This window comes from Vulpes vulpes, chromosome 12, assembly GCF_048418805.1.
Source record: "Vulpes vulpes isolate BD-2025 chromosome 12, VulVul3, whole genome shotgun sequence".
NCBI lineage: Eukaryota > Metazoa > Chordata > Mammalia > Carnivora > Canidae > Vulpes > Vulpes vulpes.
In genome coordinates, this window is record NC_132791.1 from 21,430,466 (window position 1) to 21,457,731 (window position 27,266).

The 27,266-nt window shown below is 37.1% G+C and overlaps 1 protein-coding gene across 1 annotated transcript in view; it reads right to left on the reverse strand.

Annotated features, from left to right (window-relative positions):
• The window catches only part of MELK (maternal embryonic leucine zipper kinase), a 93,005-nt gene that overhangs the window by 30,426 nt on the left and 35,313 nt on the right, over positions 1 to 27,266 (reverse strand). Inside the window, exons 9-11 of the mRNA XM_026013223.2 lie at positions 12,535 to 12,603; positions 10,784 to 10,882; positions 81 to 167 (exon numbers count right to left, since the gene is read on the reverse strand). Of these exons, the coding sequence (XP_025869008.1) occupies positions 81 to 167; positions 10,784 to 10,882; positions 12,535 to 12,603 (255 nt within the window). The remainder of the gene's footprint in view (positions 1 to 80; positions 168 to 10,783; positions 10,883 to 12,534; positions 12,604 to 27,266) is intronic.

Consider the following 27,266-nt stretch of genomic DNA (forward strand, 5'->3'; position numbering starts at 1 on the left):
GTACTTTATCAATACATTTATTGTATCAATAAAGAATAAAACAAAAGATACTATTCTCAAATTCATGTTGTATTTCTTACCAGTGAAATTAAATCCTCCATTGTTTGCCTGTTATTTCTGTGATGTACAGAAAGTTCTGTTATGCAATCCTCATCGAGGTGAATAATCTACAAAAAAAATTACAAACTTTATTAACAAAAAATTACAAATATATTTATTGCTTTCAAATCTTAAAATTAGCATAATTGCTTTGTAAAATCAATACCAATATGTAAAAATAACAAGAGTTCATCAAATTCTTTTTTTTTAGTTCATCAAATTCTTAAGTAAGAAAAAACATTCTTCATAATTTTTAAAGATATTAGCAGGTGAAAATAAGCAGTTCAAGAAGAGGAAGTTTTGGGCAGCCCAGGTGGCTCAACGGTTTAGCGCCGCCTTCAGTCCAGGGTGTGATCCTGGAGACCTGGGATCAAGTCCCACCTCAGGCTCCCTGCATGGAGTCTGCTTCTCCTTCTGCCTGTGTCTGTGCTTCTCTCTCTGCCTCTCTCTTTCTCTCTCTCCTCTGTGTGTGTGTCTCATGAATAAATAAATAAATCTTTAAAAAAAAAAAAAGAAGAAGAAGAGGAAGTTTTGCTTAGCCCTTTACATTCCATCATTATATGATTGTTAAAATTATGTGATAAGCCAAGGCACTATGTCCTCCTTCCCTGCTGTAAGACCTGTAGGCATTTTCATCAAGGAACAGTCATCTAGGCACTAACATCAGTGGCTATACAACAGACTGGTAAAAGAATGGCTCAGACTTGTAGCGCAATGTGCAATGCACCTCAAGCTACATTTGGGTTTAGCACCAATCCAAGGAGCCCTCATGATGCTGACGGTACTAGCAAAGCACAATTTTAAAAAGTAAAATAGTCTCTAGACTAACTTTATTTTGCTTAAGGAAAGAAATTATCCAAGTATCCTGATCCATTCATGAAGGATCAGAAATAGGTTCTGAGAACCGAACACAAATCACTGAGAACCAAAAGGTCAAAGGGCTTAGACTGAACCCAGAACAGGAGTTCAGAAGATCACAGTGTTCAGAAGATCACAGTGGAAGAGATTCATACAGAATGTAATTTAAAAGTTACCTTTACCATGTATGAATCCTCTTCACAACAGCCCCAATAAGCAATCTTTCACTTCTGCCCTAAGTCCCCCTCACCAGGAGCAGATCAGCTGGGAGGGCTTGCTTCTCCAATCTGTCTCCTAAGATCTGTCTGCCTACAATCTCCATTCAGGGAGTCAGTACAATCTGATGGCTAACAGGCTTTGGAATTAGAAAGACCTTGGTTTGAATTGTGAAGTCACTAAATAACTGTATGACCTTGCATAGATACTTCTCGGAGCCTCAGTTCCATCATCTGTAAAATAAAAATAGAACCCACCTTGCAATCCATGTTATATTGATAGGCTCGTACAACATCTAAATAGAATAGACCCTCAAAAAATTATTAGTAACAGTTGTTTTACTTCCTCTTTGATGAAGAGCTTTTCAAAAATTTGAATATTCCTATTACAACCAACCTGTCCTTGCCAAGTTTTCTCTTTTCCAGTTTCTTTAACCACCATTCTAATGATTACTGCCCCTTATCATTCTGGCCCTTTCTTTAGTTCACACACTCGAGGTTGTCACCAACCCTCAGCATAAAGCATTCAGAACCAAACATAATATGCCAGGAGAGGTCTGCCTAACACAAAGTAGAGCAATATCATGAACCTTCCCTTGTTCTGGAAACCACACTTGTAATAATGGATTCAAGAGAAAGTCACACTGCCATCATTAAAATAGAGGATAACTAGACATAACAACCTGCATAACTGGCCAGTATAAACACAACCTCATGGGTTACAGAGAATATGGAGACCACAGAGGCTTATACTAATGGCACTATAAGAGTCCAAAACGTTAAGATAAGTTTTCACTGTGTTGCTTTGACCTTAGCAGTTCCCCCAACTGTAGATTCCTCCTTCAGAAAGGTCTCAACCTCAGAAGCCCAGACACTTTACCACCAGTTGGCATCTTCTTTGACACCAGTTGATGTGACCACTGCTCAAGTAAGAAGATTTCTGGGGTTCCTTCCGTAATCTTAATGTTACTCTCCTAAAAACAGGTGTGCTTAAGTGGCTCAGTTGGTTAAGCATCCAACTCTTGATTTCAGTTCAGATCATGATCTCAAGGTCAAGAGATTGAGTCCCCTGTCAGGCTCCGTGCTTACAGAGCTTACTTAAGATTCTCCCTCTCTCTCTCCCTTTGTCCTTCCCCCTGACCTGCTCTCTTGAGAGTTTTCTCTTTGAAAAAAAAAAAAAAAAAAGTTACTCTCCTAAAACAAACAAAAAAAATCCCTTTCTCTCTCTCCCTGGCCTTCTGTTTTGTACCTTTACCACAAGGTGTGTGTGGGAAAAGAGGAGAGGGTAGAAAGAAGGTGCTAGCTTCTTTGCAGGACTCCTAAACTGGAAAGGATAAAGAGGGGTGGACAAGACTCCAAAGTTTGAAAAATATGGTTTATCTCAAGCTGGGTTTTCCAAAGAAACTCAATACTTTTAAGTATAGATGGTCCCAGACTTATAATAGTTCAACTTACAATTTTTCAACCTTATCCTGGTGCAAAAGCGATATACATTCAGTAAAAATCGTACTTCAAATTTTGAATTTTTAATCTTTTCCCAGGCTAAGGATATACAGTATGATACTCTTTTGTGATCCTGGGTAGGGCAGCAAGCTGCAGCTCCCAGTCAGCTACGAGATCATGAGGATAAAGAGCCAACACATTTATAATCAATCTGTACCCAATCATTCTGTTTTTCACTTTCTGTACAGTAATCAATAAATTACATGAGATATTTAACATTTTATTATAAAATAGACTTTGTGTTAAATGACTCTGCCCAACTGTGAGCTAATGTAAGTGTTCTGACCATGTTTAAGGTAGGCTAGGTTAAGTCATACTGTTCAGCAGGTTAGAGGTATAAAATGCATTTTCAACTTACGATACTTTCAACTTACGATGGGTTTATTGGGACACAACCCTGTAAGTTAAGGAATATCTGTATCTGTACTCTGAATTCTCAGCCACACATACTCAAGTTAAATTAAGTACAAAAATGAATATCAAAAGCCAGCCAATTATTTTGGATTATCCGTGCCTACTATATTTCCTGTTCAGTAGGGCAGAAAATAGAACTGAATATAACTTCTGTTTGATACAATACTTGGGTACTAGAGCTATGTGTGAAAATGACAGAAGGAGATCATGCATAGAGTTATAGAATAGCACCTATACATTAAATATCCAAGTAAATCTGAATTATTTTTTATAATACACTCTTGAAGAAACATAATACTGAGAGGAGAAAAGCAAATACTTTGAAAAGCAACAATAATTGCTAATAGTTCTGCTGTATACTACTCATTTGATCCCTGAAGTAGTGCTACAAGGCAGGCAAGACAGATGAATGACACAACACATGAAGGCACTCTATAAATGGCAAAACATAACCCAAACATACATAAGAGGCTGACATTAGAATACCCATTTTGGAGGTGAGAAAATGAAGATGCAGAAAAATTTCTGCATTATGTGGAAAACTGACATGTTTCATTCCTAGCCCAGAGTTTGTTCTATCACACCATAATGCCACCTCTCCACAACTCTGCTCCAGTGGCTATTTTAACAGTGACCAGACAAGCAATCCTCATCACAAAGGCCACAGCTCACAGGATGCAGGCCCTAAATTTGAATTATTTGACCCATTAGATCCATCATATTCTGGAGCCCATCTAGGTTCAAATCCTGGTTCTACACTTACTAGTTGTTTGATCTTGGGGAAGTTACTTTATGATTCTCTTAGTGGCTTCATCTGCAAAATGGAGACAATAATAGTATCTACCTCAGAGGGCTGGTATGAGGATTAGAAGAGAAGAGTTAAAAACACAAAGCCCATGGAATAGCACCTGACTCTTAAAGGGAATATCCTAAGAGCTCTATATTATACTAGACTATAATATACTAGTATACTCTAGTATAATATAGGATATATTAGTATAGTATAATATATTATACTATATATTAGTATACTATATATATATCCTAAGAGCTCTATATTATACTGGAGTATATTATACTATAATAGCATACTATTTAATTATATTAACTATTCAGTAAATATTAGCAATTATTATACTAAAATATAAGGAAAACGACACTTTTTTTTGAACATTCAAAACTATATATTTTACTTCATACTGCACCTAAATTTAAAATAATTTTTATATTAATGAAATCAGAGACTTTCTTCATTTTGATATCTGTTCTACTGCAAGCAGTAGTGTATTCTATCCTATTAGGATCATGGCTGGGAAGACCTGCAAAGCCCTCCCACACATGGAGAAATGAGGACCCCCAATGGCTGAACACAGGCATTTGTACCACCCACTCCCTCTACCTCACAAGGGACACATCCTAGCTTCCTTGGTCCTGCTATTACACTCATCACATATCTGCACACTGCTGTTCTTAGACTCTCAATACTGATATTTGCTAGAATGAAGTTGTTGTTCAACCACCTAACCTTACAGCTAAAGGAGCTAGAAAAAGAATAATGAATGAAGCCTAAAGCCATAGAAGGAAGGAAATAATAAAGATTAGAGCAGAAATAAATATAGAAACTAAAAAAACAATAGAATTAAGGAGCTGGTTCTTTGAAAAAAATTAATAAAATTGACAAACCTCTTGCCAGAATTGTCAAAAAGAAAAGAGAAAGGACCCAAATAAATCAAATGAATAAAATCACAAATGAGAAACGAGAAATAACCAACAACACAGAAATACAATTATAAGAGAATATTATGAAAAACTATATGTCAACAAATTGGACAACCTAGAAGAAATGGATAAATTAAAGAATCAATCCCATTTACAATTGTACCAAAAACAAAATAAATTCAAAAATGGATTAAAGACATAAATGTGAGAAACCATAAAAATCCTAGAAGAGAACATAAGCAGTAACTTCTTTGACATTAGCCATAGAACTTCTTTCAAGATATGTCTCCTAAGGTAAGGGAAACAAAATAAAAAACAAACCACTGGGATTACATCAAAATAAAAAGCTTCTGCACAGTAAATGAGACAACAAAACTAAAAGGCAAACTCTGGAATAGGAGAAGATATTTGCAAATGATATATCTGATAGTTATCCAAAATATATAAAGAACTTATACTACTCAAACCCAAAAGATGAACAATCCAGTTAAAAATGGACAGAAGACATGAATAGACATCTTTCAAAGAAGATATACAGATGGCCAACAGACACATGAAAAGATGCTCAACATCCTCATCATCAGGGAAATGCAAATCAAAACTACAACAATGATCTATCACTTCACAACTTTCAGAATGGCTAAAATCAGCAACATAAGAAACAACAGGTATTGGTGAGAATGTAGAGAAAGGCGAATGAATGCTCTTGCACTGTTGGTAGGAATGCAAATATAGCCACTCTGGAAAATATTAAGGAGGTTCCCCAAAAAGTTAGAAAAGGGGGTAGGGCACCTGGGTAGCTCAGTTGGTTAAGTGTCCAATGCTTGCTTTCGGCTCAGGTCATGATCTCAGGATCCTGAGATCCAGCCCTGCACCAGGCTACACACTCAGCGAGGAGTCTGCCCAAGATTCTTTCCCTCTCCCCCTCCCCCTGTTCACATGCTCTCTCAGATAAATAAATCTTTTCTTAAAAAGGTTAAAAACAGAACTACTCTATGCTCCCGCAATCATAATACTAGATATTGAGCCAAAGAATACAAAAATACTAATTCAAAGAGGGGTGCCTACCTGGCTCAGGCAATGGAGCATGTAACTTTTGATCTTGGGTTGTGAGTTCAAGCCCCATGTTGTATGTGGAGATTACTTAAAAATAAAATCTTTTTTTAAATGGGGGGAATTGAATGAATGAATGAATGAACGAATAAATAAATAAATAAATAAATAAATAAATAAATAAATAAATTTATTTTTTAAATGGGGGGACTGAAACACCTGAGTAGCTCACCAGTTGGGCATCTGCTTTCAGCTCAGGGCGTGATCCCAGATCCAGGATCAAGTCCCACATCGGGCTCCTTGCAGGGGGTGTGCTTCTCCCTCTGCCTGTGTCTCTGCCTCTCTCTCATGAATAAATAAAATCTTTTTAAAAAATAAAGTAAAATAAAATGGGGGGATATATGCACCCCAATGTTTATAGCAGCACTATCTACAACAGTCAAATTATAGAAACAATTCAAATATCCATCAGTGGATGGATAAAGAAGATGTGGTATGTATCCATACAATGGAATATTATTCAGCCATTAAAAAAGAATGAAATCTTGTCATTTGCAACAACATGGATGGAATTAGAGAGCATTATGCTAAGTAAAATAAGTCAGAGAAAGACAAATACCATATGATTTCACTCATATGTGGAATCTAAGAAACAACAAAACAAGCAAAGGGAAAAAAGAGAGGAGGAGAGGCAAACCAAGAGACACACTCTTGGAGAACAAACTGATGGCTAGCAGAAGGGAGGCTGTGGGGGAAGGGGTGAAGTAGAAGTAGGTGATGGGGATTAAGAAGTGCATGTGTTTTGATGAGCACCAGGTAATGTATAGTAGTATTGAATCACTATATTAGGGATGCCCAGGTGGCTCAGCGGTTTAGCGCGGCCTTTGGCCCATGGTGTGATCCTGCAGTCCCCGGATCGAGTCCCACGTTGGGCTCCCTGCATGCAGCCTGCTTCTCCCTCTGCCTGTGTCTCTGCCTCTCTCTCTCTCTCTCTCTCTCTCTCTCTCATGAATAAACAAATTTTTTAAGAAAGAATCACTATATTATGTACCCAAATATTACACTATATGTTAACTAGAATTTAAACAAAAACTTAAAAAAAAAAGAATTAAGTTGCTGCTCTAACTGCATTTGCTCAATAGATACTAAAGATGTCATGGAAGACCAAAGGGAATATGGAGAAGAGAAATTTTAGGAGCTGACAGTCACAAGAGAATGAGAAGGGATTTCTTTTTTTTTTTTTTAAGATTTTATTTATTAATTCATGAAAGACACAGTGAGAGAGGCAGACACATAGGCAGAGGGAGAAGCAGGCTCCATGCAGGGAGCCCAATGTGGGACTCGATCCCAGAACCCCGGGATTAAAACAGAACTACTCTATGCTCCAGCAATCATAATACTAGATATTTAGCCAAAGAATACAAAAATATTAATTCAAAGAGGGGTGCCTACCTGGCTCAGTCAATGGAGCATGCGACTTTTGATCTTGGGATTGTGAGTTCAAGACCCATGTTGTGTGTGGAGATTACTTAAAAATAAAATCTTTTTTTAAATGGGGGGATTGAATGAATGAATGAATGAATTTATTTATTTATTTTTAAAATGGGGGTTGAAACACCTGAGTGGCTCACCAGTTGGGCATCTGCTTTCAGCTCAGGGCATGATCCCAGTTTAGGATCATGTCCTGAGCTGAAGGCAAACGCTCAATCACTGAGCCACCCAGGCGTCCTGAGAAGGTATTTCATAACAGTGGTCAGACTACTGAGAATGAGCTAAAAACAAGCACACTCTGTTTTTCCAAGACCAGTTGGCCATTGGGAAGAGTATTTCTATTTATTAGTGTGATTATCCCAGAAAGCAAATACCTGATGGTTATACCAAGTCCACATTGTGGCATGTCTGAAAAACCACCGAGCTATTCTGTTGACCCATGCACATACCCGACTCCACTGCAGAAATTTTAGTGGATTATCAGACAACGTGCCCAATTATCTGAAAAGGCCATTAAAATACTTCTCCTTTAAAGTACTAAATTAGTGCTTGCTTCAGCAGCACATATACTAAAGTATTAAATTACTTTTCTAACCACATATCTATGTGAGGCTACATTTTCTTCACATGCTTCAGTCAAAACAACATATCAAAACAGACTGAATGCAAAAGAAGGTAAATATCTGAATGTCTTCTATTCAGCCAGATTCAAAAGTAATCTGCAAAGATGTAAAGCAATGCCAGTCTTCAAAATTAATTTTTTAAATCATTGTTTTTCATTTCTTGATTCCCTTATCCATATATTAGGGATAAGAATTGTATTGATTTAGAAGGACACACCTTTCATGTGGCTTGCTTTGATGAATGGGATATTAGCAAACATGATGCAAGCAGAGCTTGAAAAAGTAAAGATTGTTTGCCCACTTTCTTGCCTCTTTTGGAATCCAGGCAGCATTCCAAGAAGCCCAGACTAGCCGGATGCACACAATGTGGCCCAACAAACAGCCAGTACAAATAGCTGCTCTTTTGAGTGAGGTATAGACCATCCAGCTATAATCAAGTCACCAGATGACTATAGTCACATGAGCGACTCCAGGTAAGACCTGCACAAGAACTGCCCAGGTAAGCCAGCCCAAACTGCTGGTCCACAGAATTATGAGTTATATTATTGTTTGAAGACACTAAATTTTGAGATTTCATTTTATACAATAATAGTTAACCAATATCAAAGCATACATATCCTTCAGTAATATTTACATTTTGCCATTTGGTAAGGAAAAAAAGATTTAAATATTAATGGAAGAATATTTATTTAAATAACTGTTTAAACTCACATGGGACTCTGTGTTAAAGTTCTTTCACATAAATATATTAGACCAGTTCTCAGTGGGTAGCCCACAGAGCCCTGAGGATCTCCAAGGTCAAAAATATTTTTATAATAATACTGTTTTTCATTTTTTACAATATTAACATTTATAGTGATGATGCAAAAGTACTGATTGAGTAGTAACACTGCTGGTGCCTTAGTACAAATCAATGCAGTGACACCAAACTATATCTCTGTCATGTACTTATAGTTCAAAAAACATTTTTTAAGCCAGTTTCAATTAGGAATATCATTGATGAAGTAGTAAAAAGTATTAATTTTATTAACTCTTGGCCACTCAGTACATGTTTTTTATATTCTGTGTGACAAAATGAGAAGTATGAATAAAGCACTTCTGCATGCCAAAATATGATGGCCGTTTGGAGGAAAAGCACTTGTGTGACAAGTTAGGAATTGAATTACCTGTTTTCTTCATAGAACACCATTTTTACTTGAAAGACAAGTTATAATTATTTACATTTGGGTATTGGGCATTTTCTCAAAAATGAACAAAATGGACTTATCACTTAAAGGAAAACAAACAACAGATAGTATTTGTTGCTAACGATATGATTTGGGGTTTTGAGCAAAAATTAGGATTTTGGGGTATGCCTGGGTGGTACAGTTAGTATCCAACTCTTGGTTTCAGCTCAGGTCATGCTCTCAGAGTTGTGAGATTGACCATGTTGGATTCTGTGCTCAGTGTGGAGTCTGCTTAAGACGTTCTCTCTCTCTCTGCCCCTCCCCCCTCTAAAAGAAATAAATCTTCAAAAAAAAATTAGGATTTTGGAAAATTTATACCTGCCACCATTAGTTTAACAGCTTTCCAATTCTTAAATGCTTTTCTGATGAGATCAATATGACTTTAAGGAATGTGAGGGGGTTTTTTCTATTGTATAATGAAAGGCGTTAACATCTGGAAGATCTGCATAACTCAGTGAACCAATATTTTCCAAATGACCAATGCATAATGTTACATGGGGAAGAGATTCAATGGGCAGATCAATGGATTTTAATGTAATAGAATACAACAACTTCATTGATTCCACAAGCAACTAACCCTTAAGAAACCATTATTTGCCAAGTTTTAATGGACTATCACAGAATATCCCTAATTATCTGAAAAAGCTTTTAAAGTGTTTACCCATTTTCCTACTACATATCTGTGTGGGGCTGTTTTTTCTTCCCATGTTTCAATCAAAACAACAGATCAAAACAATATAGAAGTAGATGAGATCTTAGCATCTTCTGTCAAGCTAGATTTTAAAGAAATTTGCAAAGATGCTACTTCTCTTATTGAATTTATTTTTTAAAGATATTTTTCACAAAAATATTAATGAGATAAAATGTAATAGGTTTACTATTTTTTTTTTCTAAGGTTTACTATTATTACTTTTAAATGAATCAATCAATAAATATTAAGAATGTAAAGGAGTCGGGGATCCCTGGGTGGCTCAGTGGTTTAGCACCTGCCTTCAGGGCAGGGTGTGATCCTGGAGTCCCAGGATCGAATCCTGCATCAGGCTCCCTGCATGGAGCCTGCTTCTCTCTCTGCCTCTCTCTCTCTCTCATGAATAAATAAATAAAATCTTAAAAAAAAAAAATGTAAAGGAGTCTTCAGACTTAAAATTTTGAGAACTGCTATAACTTCATACTACTCTGGGAAGTAGATAGAAGTGGTTTAATCTACTTTTTACAAACAAATAAATAGATTTGGTAAAGTTAAGTGACTTGCCTGTGATTTCCAGAACATGATTCACAATCCTGACTACATGTGAGAAATATTTGGAAGCTTTTAAAAATATCCACTAACTCTTCTAAGATAGGCACAGGCATTTTTTTTAAGGTCCCAATGATTCTCATGTGCAGCCCAAATTAAGAGCTACTGTCCTAGAGATTAACAGGCAAATTTATAATTAGGTTACAAACCTCACAAACACCAATCTGATAAACAAGTCTATAAAATACATTTTTTTTTGTATTTAAACCATATTGCTGTAGGTCTTAAATCCACACAAAGATCAAAGTTTTTTTGAAAAATTCTACCAGACTTCATTTTACTTACAGAATTCTTGCTCTGCCACTCAACAGGACAGTTGTAATCGTGCATGATCCAGGGATGGCTCAATAGATTTTTCACAGAAATCCGTTTCTTTGGGTCCACCTAGTGGCCATTGAGAAGTAGCTAGAGATTAACATTTCAAATAGGGAACACAGAACTCCTTTCCTCCTGAGAACTCAAAATTCATCAGAACAGATGTAAACTTTATCATCACAAAAATGCTGCCAAAGACCTTAAAATGGCCTTGGAATAAATTCTTTAAAAAAGGCAATAGAGGCAAGAAAACTATAGCAACCAACACACGCTTAGAAGATAAATGTTTAACAAACATGAACTTCATTGGTATGGACATTATTCATGAAGTTCAGTCAATCTATTGTATGATGTAATAGTCTTTGCTGGAAAACCTATTCACAGGAAATATTCACCAATTTAATATTCAAGCAGCCACAATGCAGGGCATTCATAGTGAATATGCAATCTCTACCTCCGATGAGCTTACAATCACATAGAACAAGTTGAAAAGCACACCTTTCTTTTCCATTTGTAATTTTCAAATGTGAGGAGAGGAAAATTAATCAACAAAGATTAAGTTTTCTGGAGTTTAGAAGAAAGGATGAGGTGTTTTCAATCTCATTATGGAGATTTGGTGGTCTGGCCCTACTTAATCAAGGTGGGTGAGCCTGAGGTAAATTTTGAATAAAAACGAAGATGGCTTAATAGATGGAAAAACTGGAAGAGGGCAGCTCGGGTGGCTCAGTAGTTTAGCGCCGCCTTCAGCCCAGGGTGTGATCCTGGAGACCCAGGATCGAGTCCTACATCAGGCTCCCTGCATGGAGCCTGCTTCTCGCTCTGCCTGTGTCTCTGCCCCTCTCTCTCTCTTTGTGTCTCTCATGAATAAATAAATAAAATCTTAAAAATAAAAAAAAAAGCTGGAAGATATTCTGAACACATAACAATGAAAAAAAAACTGCACTAATAAGGTACTCATATTTTCAAAGTGTTTCCTATTTAACTCATTTTATCCTCATAACACTACAGAGCAGTGAGGCCAGGCTCAAAATCCCCATTTGACAGATTAGAACCAATTTAGGTGGCATGCCTATTGATTGGCAGGGCAGATACCTAGACTTTAGCACTCCCACCTTTAGTCCTCAGAGGCCATTCCCATAAATCAGTGGTTCTCAAAGGGTGGTTCCATGACAAGCAGCATCAACAGCATCTAGAAGCTTGTTAGAAAGGCAAATTCCTAGTCCTGCTCCAGATCTATTGAATCAGAGACTCTCGAGGTGGCACCCAGCAATCTGTGTTTTAATAAGGCCATCTGGTAATTCTGACATGTGCTAAAGTTTGAGAACCATTGCACTAGGTCACGGGGTCCACCTGATTGTACACCAGCTCATTCAAGCATATATTCCCTATCTATTACACTATACACTTAATGTATAAGAGTGGGAGCAAGAAAGTGGAAGACAGTAAAGCAAGAGCAGGTCAGAGAAAATAGACAATGCTCAAGAAAAAGGAAGGAGAACCACATCAGCAAAGATACACAGTAGAGGTCTAAAAGAAAATGCATTTGCAACACAAGTAAGAAAGCATCTAGTGGAGAGCGGCAGACATAATGAATGAAATTTTTTTAAACTAACAGAAAAACAACAGTGTCCTCCAAAAATAGCAGTATCACAGACATGTTAAAGTTGGATCAAACAATTGCAGTAGACTTCTCTTATTTAAAAATAAATAACAAAGTTTACCTGTAGCATTTGTTGAAGAAGCAGAATGCTACTAGAAGAGAGCCACTTAGGAACCTCATATTTCCCTCTCTACAAAAAACAAAGAAATATTTAAGAGATTTAGGTTCAATCAGCCTTGACATAAATTTCTATGATAACAAAATGCTGTAGGTTTACTTCCAAGCTTGAAGATTTAACCCAACTATAAGATTTAGTAAATATCATTAACAACATTAGAAACATATTTCTTGCACTAAAGAAGAAAATCCAATAAATTAACTATTGTCACCTCTACAGTAGCCACATAACAGAGAAGGACTAAAACACAAAGAATATAACTGGAATACATAAATGTGAGGGGCTTTGGAATCTGTAATGTGATTAAACGGACAGCCAGCACACATTATTGTCAATTTTCTTACTGCTAAGGCAAATTTTAGTTTATAATCTCAGAACAATTATCAGTTGACAAAATGAGGTAGGAGAAAAGCATATTTGGTGGCAGGACATAGGCTGAGGTAAAAAATAAGTCACATATCATCCACAGGACATAATTCACAATCATTGAGGGAAACTGATGAAAGCTATTTTCTAAGTGCATATTTCGGCTAGGATACTTAGAAATTGGAGTTACTGTGTCATCAACCAAACACAAGACCAGGGGCTTGCTAAACACTAATATGTTATAGAACATCTCTTTACACAACCTGCCACTCACTTCTTTCCCAATTCAGAGGAAATAATATAATCATTTCTCTCAGCAATGAACAAATTGTTTAATGATGCCAGGATAAAAGGTAAATTATTTGAAAAAATTAAGATTGAGCTTTAATTCAGAGTTTACACCCAATTAATTTCATCCGGATTAAAGAGGGAATGCAAATACAAAGCCATAGAGTACTTAAGTAAAAAATCGGTGATTATTTTTCGAATCTTTCTAAACATGACAGCAAAGCCAAAAACTATAAAGACTAACAGTTGACATTTCTGTATAATAAAACAGCACTAAGAGGGATCCCTGGGTGGCGCAGCGGTTTGGCGCCTGCCTTTGGCCCAGGGCGCGATCCTGGAGACCCGGGATCGAATCCCACGTCGGGCTCCCGGTGCATGGAGCCTGCTTCTCCCTCTGCCTGTGTCTCTGCCTCTCTCTCTCTCTCTCTCTGTGTGTGACTATCATAAATAAATAAAAATTAAAAAAAAATAAATAAATAAAACAGCACTAAGAAAGTTAACTAAAAAAAAAAAAGTTAACTAAAGGGATGCCTGGGTGACTCAATGGTTGAGCGGCTGCCTTTGGCTCTGGGCTTGATCCCAGAGTCCTAGGACAGAGTTCCACATCAAACTCCCTGCATGGAGCCTGCTTCTCCCTCTGCCTGTGTCTCTGCCTCTCTCTGTGTGTCTCTCATGAATAAATAAATAGAGTCTTTAAAAAGAAAAAAAAGAAATCATTTTTTTTTAAAGTTAACTAAAAGCAAATTAGGAAAGAAAATTTTTTTCACCTAAATGACTATTAATAAACTTCATCACATAAAAAGCTCTTACAAATTACTAAGATTTCACCACCAGCCAACCTGTTCTACCCACATTTTCCCCCATCTCTGCAAATGGCCAAAAAACAGTCATCTTTAATTCCTTTTTCTCACAGTTCACATCTGATCCACTTGTCACTACTTCCACCATGCCACTAGCAACTCCCATCTAGCATACTGCAAGATGCTCCTAACTGATGTTCCAAATTCCACTATTGCCCCTCCCACCCACCAGTCTAGTCTCCACTGACCACCATCAATGTTCTCTTAAAATATCAGGTCATGTCATGCCACTTTACCACTCAAAACTCTCCAATGCTTCCCCATATCACTCAGAATAAAATCCAAATACCTTATTCTGGTTCCAAGGCCCTGCATGCATGTTCTATATCCCCCATATTCACCCAACTCCTTGTCACCTCTCAGATTCACCTCCTAATTCTCCTTCTCATTCACCAAACTACAGTCACATATCAAACACAGTCCAACCTCAGGGCCTTTGCACTGTTTGTTTCTTCTGCCTTATAGTGCTTTCCCCAAACATCAGCAGAACTTTTGCCTCAATCTTCAGGTCTCTACTCACACACTAGTCATATCAGTCAGGCCTTCCACGACCCCTTTTATAACACAGCATTCTCCACAATCACTCTCTACCTCCCTTTAATGCCTACTTTTTCTTCAGTCCTTATCCCCATTCATCATATTACATATTTACTGGTTTATTTTCTGCCTCACTACAACAGAATATAAGCTCCTTAATCACAGGGATTTTGTCAGTACTATTCCCAAAGAACAGTGTCTGGCCCTAGCATATGAAAGTATTCAATTAATACTTGTTTAATAAATAAAGGAATGGGATGAAAAGCAAACACTCCAAAAGAAAATGAGCAAAGTATATTCATGGATAATTTCCAAAACAAGAACTTTTAAACAGCCAATAAACATGAAAATATGTCCAGCTAATCTAGTAATAAAAAAGTAATTAATTTAAACAAAAATACAATGCCATCTGTTGTCTATCAAATTGATGAATTTAAGATGAACATTACCCAGTGTTAATAAGAGTTCAGGGACAACGGGCAGCCCGGGTGGCTCAGCAGTTTAGCGCTGCCTTCAGTCCAGATCGTGATCCTGAAGACCCGGGATCGAGTCCCATGTCAGGCTTCCTGCGTGAAGCCTGCTTCTCCCTCTGCCTGTGTCTCTGCCTCTCTCTCTCTCTGTGTGTGTGTCTCGAATTAATGAATAAATAAAATCTTAAAAAAAAAAAAAAGAGTTCAGGGACAAGAATGCTTATATATATAACTAGAGAATATAAGCTTTCCTGGAGAATAATTTAGAACTACACATAAAAAACATTCTAAATCGCATATCCTTGATCCAGCAATTTCATTTCTAGTAATTTAGCCTAAGCAAATAACCTGGCATATAAAAATATACAAATAATAACATTCATAATAGAATTGTTTGTGGTAACTTTGGGAACTAAGGAACATAGTCTGCTGGCAAATTCCAGAGGGTCCCCAAAACTACTGACTGAAGACAAAAGGTACAGAATGAGTTAGAAATATATATAGGTTCAGGGAGACCAGGGAGAGCACACATGGACATGTATGCACATCCATAAAACCTACAGCAATTAAATAAGGCTAGAAGGGTGGAAGCAGGTAGATGCAGAAGCCATTGATTAGCCCCAGCATTGGGATTCTTTGCTGTTAGAAACCATCTAGGACATAATCCTCACAGAAATCAGCCCAGTTCCAAGGCAAGGGAAGAAGCAGAAATATATGGGTCGCTCAGAGTCCTACAACTACATAGCAGATTGGATTCTGATTATGTTAAAGAAACAAAGTTCCAAAGAAGCATTATGAAGCAATAAACTTAAAAAGAAAAGGTGTCAATGCCAAAACAACTCAATCTCTGACTCAGCCTCTCTGATGAGAGCAGAAAAGCTGGCCTGCAAAGTATTTCCCAGAAAGGGCATGAGCTTTCTTTCATTTACAAATGACATTTAATATTATTAAATTTTTCAATATCCTTTATCCAGAGCACTCAAGATCATCCAGGGAGCCCACTCTTATTTACACTTTGCCAGGGGACCTTAACACTAGCCAGTGTTGGAAACTGAATTATAGTGATAAAGCCTTCAATTCACTTCTCCTCACTCCCTGCAGGCCTATCCCTAGGGAGAGGGCATTTTTAGATGCTTCAGCCAACTCTCTAGGACTGAGCAGTAAGTCACAGTTGCCGTTTGGCCCTGATCTAGTCAGCCCCACCCTCATATCTAAGCTTTTCCTTACTCCTGGGACCAAGGCCTCTCATGATTCAAACCCTGAGTGTCTTAACTTGTTCTCTTTTTTAACAACCTGACCATTTGCCTGCTCTCTCAAACAATTTGGCTTGCTCTTGCCAGAGTCCTAGAGAAAGTAGAGACCTGCCTAGGACTCTCCTACCTGCTGACATTGATCAAATGGTTAAGGCCTACCTGAATCTCCAATCACAATCTGTTCCTACAGCGTCCTCTGTCATGTTTCATTCACTGGTCAGAACCCCCATGTACTCTGTTGGGTCTCCCCTCAGGCCAACTGTGGACCCTTTTGCCACTTACTCTCTGGATAACTATCTGCACTGGGTGTAGTCCCCAAATGCATGTCCACCCAGAACGTGTGAATGTATTCTTATTTGGAAATGGAGTTTTTTGCAGATGTAATCAAGTTAAGATGAGGTCCTACTGGGTAGGAGTGGGTCCTAAATTCAATATGATCAGTGTCCTTATAAAAGGAGCAAAATTTGGGCACAGAAATACAAACACATAGGAAAAAATGCCATGTGAAGACAGAGGCAGAGGCTGCAGTGATGCATCTACAATTCAAGGCTCTCCAAGCACGGCCAGCAAACCCCAGAAGCTAGAAAGAGGCAAAGAAGGGTTCTCCCCTAGAGCCTTCAAAGAGAACATGGCCCTACTGATATCCTGATTTGGACTTGTAGCCTCTAGAACTGAGAGAATGAATTTTTGTTGTTTTAAGGCACCGCCTTGTAGTACTCTATTACAACTACCCTAGCTAACTAATACACCATCCATAAGAGTTTAACTGCTCCCATACCTCTCTCCCACCAGCACCTGCCCACTCCAAGGATAAGTCTGGTTCTAGGTTCTAGCCCCTTCTAGTCTACTCTAACACAGATAATAGACCCATCACCAGAGCTATCAAAATAAAAGAAATGTTATGTCTTTAAATTCATAAGGTACCACTCAGGGCAGCCCGGGTGGCTCAGTGATTTAGCGCTGCCTTCAGCGCGTGACCCCGGACACCCTTGATGGAGTCCCACGTCGGGCTCCCTGTATGGAGCCTGCTTCTCCCTCTGCCTGTGTCTCTGCCTCTCTCTCTCTCTCTGTCTCTCATGAATAAATAAACAAAATCTTAAAAAAAAAAAAAAAAAAAGTACCACTCAACACAAAAACACTCTTAACAAAAGCAGTATTCTACAGAAACTAGATGTAAAAAGAAATATTCAGAACAAAGTACTGAATAAGAAAAGCCCCACTAGGCTGATTCCAAACTTCTCTTTGTCTCTTTTTATCAGCTCTTGTATCATTCCATCTTGAATTCATGACATATATTCTAATGGATCCCCCTACTATGCTGTAAGTTAGCACCACCTGAGCTATACTAGCCAGAAAGAGGCAAGAACAGGCCAATGAGAAGTATGATGTTCACCACATGGAAACAGTGATAGACGAGAATCAACATTATGTGTGCCTACATTATCCGAGCCTACTACTTAGTAGCTCTGTGAACTTGTACAAGTTATTTAACCTCTCTGAACGTGTTTCCTAAGAGAGTATTCTCTGGAGACGGATTTCCTAGATTCAAATCCAGAATCTACCATTTACTAATCGTGTAAATGAGCTACTGAATCACAGTAGCCTCAGTTTCCTCATCTACACAAAGAAGCAAAATAATAGTACCTACTCAAAAAATGTTGCTAGGATTCAGTGAATTAATACATAATTCAAGCTTCATGATACATTAATGTATCAATGTATTAATACATTAATACAAGCACTGAGCACAGTGCTAGGCACACAGTAAGAACTCCATAAATGTTCGTTTTGACTCTTGCTGCCTCTACTATCAATACTATTACTACTACTACTATTGTTACTAAAATGTAAAACAAGTAATTCCACCTATAGGATTCCAAAAGGAATAAAAGAGAATACGTGAAAGCACTCAACACAATGTCTTGCACATAGGAGACAATAAATGTTTGTTGAGTTTGCAATAAACAAGAGGGAAATAGGGATGCCCAAAATAGTAACAGACCAGAGATGGGTACGTTAGCCAAAACCATACATGCCAGAGTGCTACATACTTAGTATTGAAAAAAAGGCTAGAGTCATTCTGAGGAATGCCACATGTCTTCCCAGTGGAGCTATGCCCCATTGCAGCTGCTTCAGGACTGCCTGGTAAGGAACACATCATCTAGTTAAGCCCTGCTCCCATTTCATCCTGAAATTACCTACCCACTTTCCCTGTTTAGACAGAAGAGCCCTGTAGAGTACGACTTACAGTAAGTCATGAGGCCTGTGACCCCATCAACAAGACTCAACATTCTAAGCTTCATTCTCTGCCCCGAGATACTGACAGAAATAGAATTTAGATCTGAGTTCTGCTACCAGGCTTAACCCAACCTCTTGTTTGTACATAATACTTTAAAATACACAAAACAGGGGGATCCCTGGGTGGCTCAGCAGCTTAGCGCCTGCCTTTGGCCCAGGGCACGATCCTGGAGCCCCGGGATCGAGTCCCATGTCGGGCTCCAGGCATGGAGCCTGCTTCTCCCTCTGCCTGTATCTCTGCCTCTATCTCTCTCTGTGTCTATCATGAATAAATAAACTCTTTTAAAAATAAAAATAAAATAAATAAAATACACAAAACACTTGTACATAAATTTTATCCTGTGCAGTAAGCAAGGATTATTAACCACATTACACAAACAAGGAAACTAAGTCTCACAGGGAAATCAAACACTTGTTTAATATTATAAGGCACTGGTTCTCAGATGGGGGTGATTTTGTTCCCCAGATGACATACAGCAATGTCTGGAGACCTTTTTATGTATGCAACATAATGATTTAATATATGTATATTAAATATGATTATATATCTATTATATTATTTATTCAATTAATAATTTAATTTAATAATTTATTTAATTATTTAAATATTATTTATTAAATATTATTTCATAATATATTATGAAATTATTATCACAAAAAGTTTAATTCATATCCATCACTGCACATACTTACAAGTTTTGTTCATTTAGTGTTTTTCTTGTGAAGATCTACTCTCTTAGCAACTGAAGACATGTTTTATTATCATGATTTGGGAGCTGCTAGTGGCAGCTAGCAGGTCAAGGCCAGGGATGCTACTACAACACCCTACAATGCATAGGACAGCCCCCATAACAAAGAATTATCTAGTGTAAAATGTCAATAGTGCCAAAGTTAAAAAAACACTGTTATAGAGCAAAAATGGTGTGGGGATAGGACTACAGGAGACATACTGTACTTTTTCTATTGTACTGTACTGGAAAGTCTAAGGAAGCCTAGAGGTAAATAAGGAGAAAGACACCTTATTTAAATACTAGAAGTATACTGAAGATCAAATGAAAAAGACCTTGGGATGAGCAATTCTGTTGGGGAAGAGTATCTTCATAAAAGGTCCTCTGTCAACCAGGGCTGGGCAACTTACCCCTGGTTTCTGTTCAGTCTTTAGAGAATTCTTGTTTATTTAAGGGACGATTACCTTGCAAATGAGAGCAAGAATTGGGTAATAGAGAGAGAAACCAAGCAGGAGGGGGGGAAAAAACCCTGTGGGCAAGCAAGATAATCCTGGGAATTCTAGAGCTTAAAATTGTTCATTTTTCACATGGTTCTAAGAAAGGCAGGCGATCTCTCCAACACATAATTACAGTATATAGTCAACTCAATAATTGTAAAATATAATCTCATAAAAAGATAATGTGCCCATTTTCTTTAAAATTATAAATTATACTTGTTAGAAAGCAATTTTACTTGCAAGCTATTCAACTTTCATTTACTAAATTATTTATATTTCCCTAATATTTGTGTACCCAGCACTGGAGTACAGTCATGCTTGTCTTTGAATGCAGTGATAGTAAATGAGTATAGGTGACATTAATAAGATTAATACCCAATCTGTTGGTAATCATGCTAGAAACTGCAGTTGAGCATTTTGGTTAAAATAGTCAACAAATGCAAAAGATAAACACAGTCTGCCTCTTAAACAAGAGTTACATACAGTGTGTCAAATATTGCTGGGTTTTTCAATCAGACCAAGAAGAACTAAAGAAGTGTTATTCCCAAGTGAGGAATTTTAGAACATTCTAGGCAAAGATACATACTGCATGCAAGTGATACGACACCTTAATTAGATTCAACCAGCAGACTGTATTACACTGCGCCTCGGAACAATAGTTCTGAGCCAAGATTACAATAAATTTCAAAATCTATAATGTGTGAAATTAAATTCCACAATAATGCATAAAAGTCCTAATTTGAATCAATTTTCAACTTGCAGATACATGAAAAACTAAAAAATGAAATTCAGAGTAGGAGAAACAAAGAATATACAGTATTAGTAAATAATATTAATTAGGAAGGTTAAATCTCTACTGAACAAGAATTAGATATTTTCTACCATATTCATTCCACTGCATAAATATCTGATTTACCAAAATATCATAATACCTCCCCCAAAGGATTCAAACAAACAAACAAACAAATAAAGGTAGAGAACACTGAGGATTGCATGTTGGTACATCCACCTTGTATTGGAGAAATAATCTATTAATAATCAGGGCAATGATTCCATGACTGCCATATGAATGTGAACTTGAAGCAGCAGCAAATGAAGGTAAACAAACAGTATGGAAACTTAGGTCCAGCCAGATTAAAAAAAAAAAAAAAAAAAGACAGACAGAAAGAAAGAAAAAAGCTTAGAGTTAAGTCAGCAAATGAGGAACACTGTGGATCTAATGTAGTTTTCAATTTCCATAAGGCATTAACAGTCACTTGGTTCATCTTTGTGGATAAGACCACAAAACCTTGGGGAAGTGTACCCAATACAGACCAAAACCCACTTCTCAAAACACCTATTCTATTCAGTTTTTTAAGTGATAACTTGGATTGGAGATATTTGTTTGTTTATTTTTGAAGATTTTATTTATTTATTCATGAGAGACGCAGAGAGGCAAAGACGCAGGCAGAGGGAGAAGCAGGCTCCATGCAGGGAGCCCAACGTGGGACTCGATCGTGGGACCAGGATCACGCCCTTAGCCAAAGGCAGACACTTAACTGCTAAGCCACCTAGATGTCCCTATTTTTTTTTAATATTTTATTTATTTACCTATTTATGAGAGACATAGAGAGAGAGAGGCAAAGACAGAGGCAGAGGGAGAAGCAGCTCCATGCAGGGAGCTTGATGTGCAACTCGATCTGAGACCCCAAGATTACGCCCTGAGCCAAGGCAGATGCTTAACCGCTGAGCCACCCAGGCATCCGGATTGAAAATATTTAAAGAAACGTACGAAATGGTACAATGCTGGGCAAGACAGCTGATATTTCATGACAACACAATCAAGATTCAAAATTTCAGGGCAGCCCCGGTGGCCCAGTGGTTTAGCGCCGCCTTCACCCCGGGGTGTGATCCTGGAGACCGGGGATTGAGTCCCGCATCAGGCTCCCTTCATGGTGCCTGCTTCTACCTCTGCCTCTGTTTCTCGAATAAATAAATAATATCTTTAAAAAAGAAAAGAAAAGAAACAAGGGAAACCAAATGAGAACAGAGAGAAGTGAGACAACTTATAGCTACTCTGGGCTGAAGTGGGCCTTGAAATAACTGATCATTGCAATACTCTAACACTACTAATGAGGAAAACCCAGACCTACGTGAACTGCTCTACCAGGAGTGATGCCTAAAATGAGTAAAAGAGGTGATGCACAATAATATGAATTAAGAGAATTAACTTGTAGTCTTGGTAAATCTGACAAGTTGGGGTGTCTGATAATATTCCCAAGTGAAAAGACGAAAAAAAGAAGTTTGGGGGCTCCAGGGTACTTCAGTGGTTGAGGTTTGCCTGAGGATCCCTGGGTCCTGGGATCAAGTTCCACTTCAGGCTCCCTCTAGAGGGCTTGGTTCTCCCTCTGCCTATGTCTCTGCCTCTCTCTGTGTCTCTCATGAATAAATAAATAAAACCTTAAAAAAAAAATCATCAACAACGGGTGACCAGCTGGCTCAGTCAGTAAAGCATCTAACTCTTGATCTCAGGGTTATGAGTTTGAGCTCCACACTGGGTGTAAAGATGACCTAAAAACACAAAATCTTTATACACACACACACACACATATATACACATACATATAGAGATATTTATTAATATTATTGAAGTTCAATTTGCCAATATATAGTAGAACACTCAGTGCTCATAAAAACACAAAATCTTAAAAAAAAATCAACAACAAAAAGACTGATGCAGATGCTCTAGGCAGAGGAGACTTCAGCACAACTCAAGTAAATATATAATTCTACTGCCACAAACTCAGACTTCATTGGAGAAGGCATCTCCTCCACTTTCCCTATCAGTTTTGGGGGTTCGAAACTGAGACAGAACTTCATCGCTCTACTTTTAAAAACTCATTACTAACAAACTGAATTCAACAGCATATTAAAAGAATTATACATCATTACCAAGTCAGATTTATTCCTGGAATGTAAGGAAAGTTCAACATACACAAATGAATGTATGTGATACACCACATTAACAGAATGAAGGATAAAACAACACATGACTGTTTCAACTGATGCAGAAAAGGTATCTGACAGAAATCAAAACCCTTTCATAATAAAAACACTCAATAAACTAGAAATAAGAGGAAACTACCTTAACATAATAAAAGCCATAAATGAAAAACCCATAGCTAACACCATAGTCGATGGGGAAAGACTGAAAGCTTTCCCTCCAAGATCAGAAACAAGACAAGGATGCCCGCTCTCACCACTTTCATTCAACATAGTACTAGAAGTCCTAGCCAGAACAATTAGGCAAAAAGTAAAAACTTTACATGATTCAAAATTTATTTTTTTTCCTATTTCATTTTCTTTAACCCTTTATTTTTTTAATTATTTTTTTAAATAATAAAATTTTTTATTGGTGTTCAATTTACCAACATAGAGTAACACCCAGTGCTCATCCCGTCAAGTGCCCCCCCCTCAGTGCCCGTCACCCATTCACCCCCACCCCCCGCCCTCCTCCCCTTCCATCACCCCTAGTTCGTTTCCCAGAGTTAGGAGTCTTTATGTTCTGTTTCAAAATTTAAAAGAGCATACAATGAAGTCTCCCTTCCATTCTTCTCTCCCAATTTTTCTCCCCAAAAGGAAGAGCAACTACTAACTTCTTATATTCTCTTTCAGGGGAGTAAATAATACAACAATGCCTCCCTTTCCTTCATATTTACAAAAATGACAGTACACTATACATACTGTTCTAACCTTGCTTTTTCCCCCAACAACCTATCTTGGATATCGTTCATATCAGTATTTAAAGAGCTTCCTCATGTATTCATGTCTGTAGAATATTCGGTTATAAAGATGTACTTTAATTTAGTAACAGTTTTTCAAAAAAAAAAAAAAGAAAGAAAGCACTAATAACACAAACACACAAAGAATTAAGAAATAAAAATGTGGACAAGCAGTAAACAAAAGTGTGTTTCTACGCTATGAAAATACAAACCCTCTGAAGAGACTGGAATTTCATAAAACTGAAAGAACATCCAAGGGGATCCCTGGGTGGCTCAGCGGTTTGGCGCCCGCCTTCTGCCCAGGGCGTGATCCTGGAGTCCCGGGATCAAGTCCCACGTCAGGCTCCCAGCATGGAGCCTGCTTCTCCCTCTGCCTGTGTCTCTGCCTCTCTCTCTCTCTCTCTCTGGCTCTCATAAATAAATAAATTAAAATAAAATCTTTAAAAAAAGAAAAAAAAAAGAAAGAAAGAACATCCAAGGCCAGGTCTCCAATCCTGACTCATTCATTTCCCATTATTAATACCACAGATATGTTACCAAATCATTCCTCTTTAAAATGGAATAGACTTTATTCCATCAAATTATGGACCCATTAGCTTTCCAAACATTCCATTTAAACAGCACATCAGGGGAAAAAAACATAGCACAATAGCCAGAACAATTCTAGAGGAAAAATAGAGTAAGAAAAGGCTAATTCTACCAGACATATAATAAATGGTATTATAAAAAATACAGCAACTAAAACAATTATGTATCAGATAAGAATACATAAAAAGATAAGTCAATAAAAAGCCCAGAAAAAGAAATATGTAAATGTAAAATTTTAATATATAATAAAACCATCCTTTCAAATCAATGGGAAAATGATGGATTATTGAATAAGCAGTCCTGGGACAAACAATTATTTATTTTAGAATAAATAAGTAACTACTTATTTAAAAATGAAAGATCCCGGGCAGCCCCTGGTGCTAAACCAGAACACGGTTTAACACTGCCTTCAGCCCAGGGTGTGATCCTGGAGACCCAGGGTCGGGCTCCCTGCATGGAGCCTGCTTCTCCCTCTGCCTGTGTCTCTGCCTCTCTCTCTCTCTCTGTGTGTCTCATGAATAAATAAGTAAAATCTTAAAAAAAAAAAAAATCCCTAGATACTATCACAGATCAGAGAGGGCTAAGAAGATATGACAACTAAATATAATATGGTATCCTGATAGAATCCTAAAATTAAAAAAGGACATTAGGTAAAAACTAGTGAAACAGGAACAAGGTACAGAATTTAGTTAGAAGTACTGTACCAATGCCGGTTCTTTAGTTGTAACACACCACCATAGTAACATGAGATGTTAATAATGGGAAAAATTAGGTGAGGGGTATATGGGAACGCTGTACTTATTATCTTTGTAACTTTCCTATAAATCTAAAACTATTTTAAAATAAAATTATAAAAATAAATAAATAAAATAAAAATTGTATTAAAAAAAGCTGGGTCTCTAGTACATCTTATACCAATATTAATTTCTAGTAGATCAAAAAATGAGTATTTAAAAGTATTGGGGTACCTGGCTCAGTTGGTGGAGCATGCCACTCCTGATTTCAGGGTTATGAGTTCAAACCCCATGTTGGGTGCAGATTACATAAAAATAAAATCTTAAAAAAAAAAAAAAGTTAAAAATACTAGAAAAAAAGCATGAAGAAAAAACTGAAATATATAGATTTTAACACACAAGACAAAATGTTAATTTCCTTGGGATGCTCTATAGCATGGTAGTTAGGAATACAGCCTCTGGATGCAGACCACCTGAGTTCAAATCCCAATTCTACCAATAATTAGTTGAATAAATTCAGGCAAATTATTTTTGCACTGTTTCACTTTCCTCATCTTTAAGAAGGGTATGATGAGGGCATCTGGGTGGTTCAGTGGTTGAGCGTCTGCCTTTGGTTCAGGTCATGATCCTGTGGCCTGGGATCCGGTCCCACAACAGGCTCTTTGCAGGGAGCCTACTTCTTTCTCTGCCTATTTCTACGCCTCTCTCCGTGTCTCTCGTGAATAAATAAATAAAATATTTAAAAATAAATTTTAAAATAAATAAATATATATATATACATACATACATACATAAAATAAAAAGGGTATGATACAGTACCTACCTCAGTGGACTACTGTGTAGATTAAAGGAGCTAATCCATGTAGAATGCATAAAGCAACAGGTGACACATAGTAAATATTCAATGAATGATAGTAATTATTATTATTCTTTATTGTAGAAGCATTCTTATAATTTAATAAGAAAAAGATTTTTTTAAATGAGCAAATGCCATGAACAGTTTGCAGAAGAAAAACTTTAAAAAAATATATACACACACACATACACACATACATATTTAAAATAAGTTCAAACTCTAATTATTAAAGACACATGAAGAACACATTAATGCCATAAAGTTTTTAAAAATCAGATCCCATTTGCAGATGTCATTTTCATCCATTCAATTGACCAAGACCCAAAAATTTTTTTTAAAAAATTAAACAAACAAAAAACACACAAAAAAAAAAATCCAAAAATGTTTATAAGTAACAATGTTAAAAAGAGAGTATGAGGAGTATGGGAAGTTAAAGGAGTAAGTTAACACAACATGGATTCCTAACTACTCACACATCTGTAACCCCTGAGTTGCTCAGTGGTTAAGCATCTGCCTTCAGCCCAGGGCATGACCCGGGATCCAGGATGGAATCCCACATCAGGCTCCTTGCAGGAAACCTGCTTCTCCCTCTGCCTGTGTCTCTGCCTGCCTCTCTCTCTCTCTTTCTCTCTCTCTCTCCCTCCCTGTGTCTCTCATGAATAAATAAAATCTTAAAAAAAAAAAAAAAAGTGTGGGGAAACAGCCACTCTCACAGTGCTGCTGGAAGTATAACGTGGAAAAAAATGCTGGAGCATAATTTGACAATATCTGTTAATTTTTCAAATAACATACCCTAGGATCTAGCAATTCTACTACTTGGTACATATGTCCAAGAAGATATACACAGGGAAAGAATTATGCAGAAGATATGCATTGGTGAAAAAATTAAAAAATACAAAATGTTCAACAAGAAAATGACTAGATAAACTATTTGTAAAAATGAGTTAGTATTATATGCACAATGGCACATAGTGTTGACTAAAGAAACAGTTATATTAGTATGATACCATTATGTTAAGAAAAAAATACAAAATACTACAAATATAAAGTTCCAAAACCAAAGTGATAATAGTAATTACCTATGTGAGAGATCAAGAGGACTTCAGTTATCTGTAATGTTTTAAGTCTTTATACAAAGAATGTTTTTATGCACTACTTGTATAATTGTGTGACTACAAATTAATTTTTTAATGATGTACACAAACTTCAAATAAAAGAAATTTCACAATCAATATTATGCAGCCATTAAAAAATAAAACAATGAAAACCTATACATGCTGCTATGTACAAGATGAAACTATCTTCAAAGTAAAGCATTAAATTTTAAAAAGGGGAGGGGTGCACCTGGGTGGCTCAGTCAGTTAGGCATCAGACTCTTGGCTTCTGCTCAGGTTATGATCTCAGGATTGTGAGAGCCCACATAAAGGCTCCATGCTCAC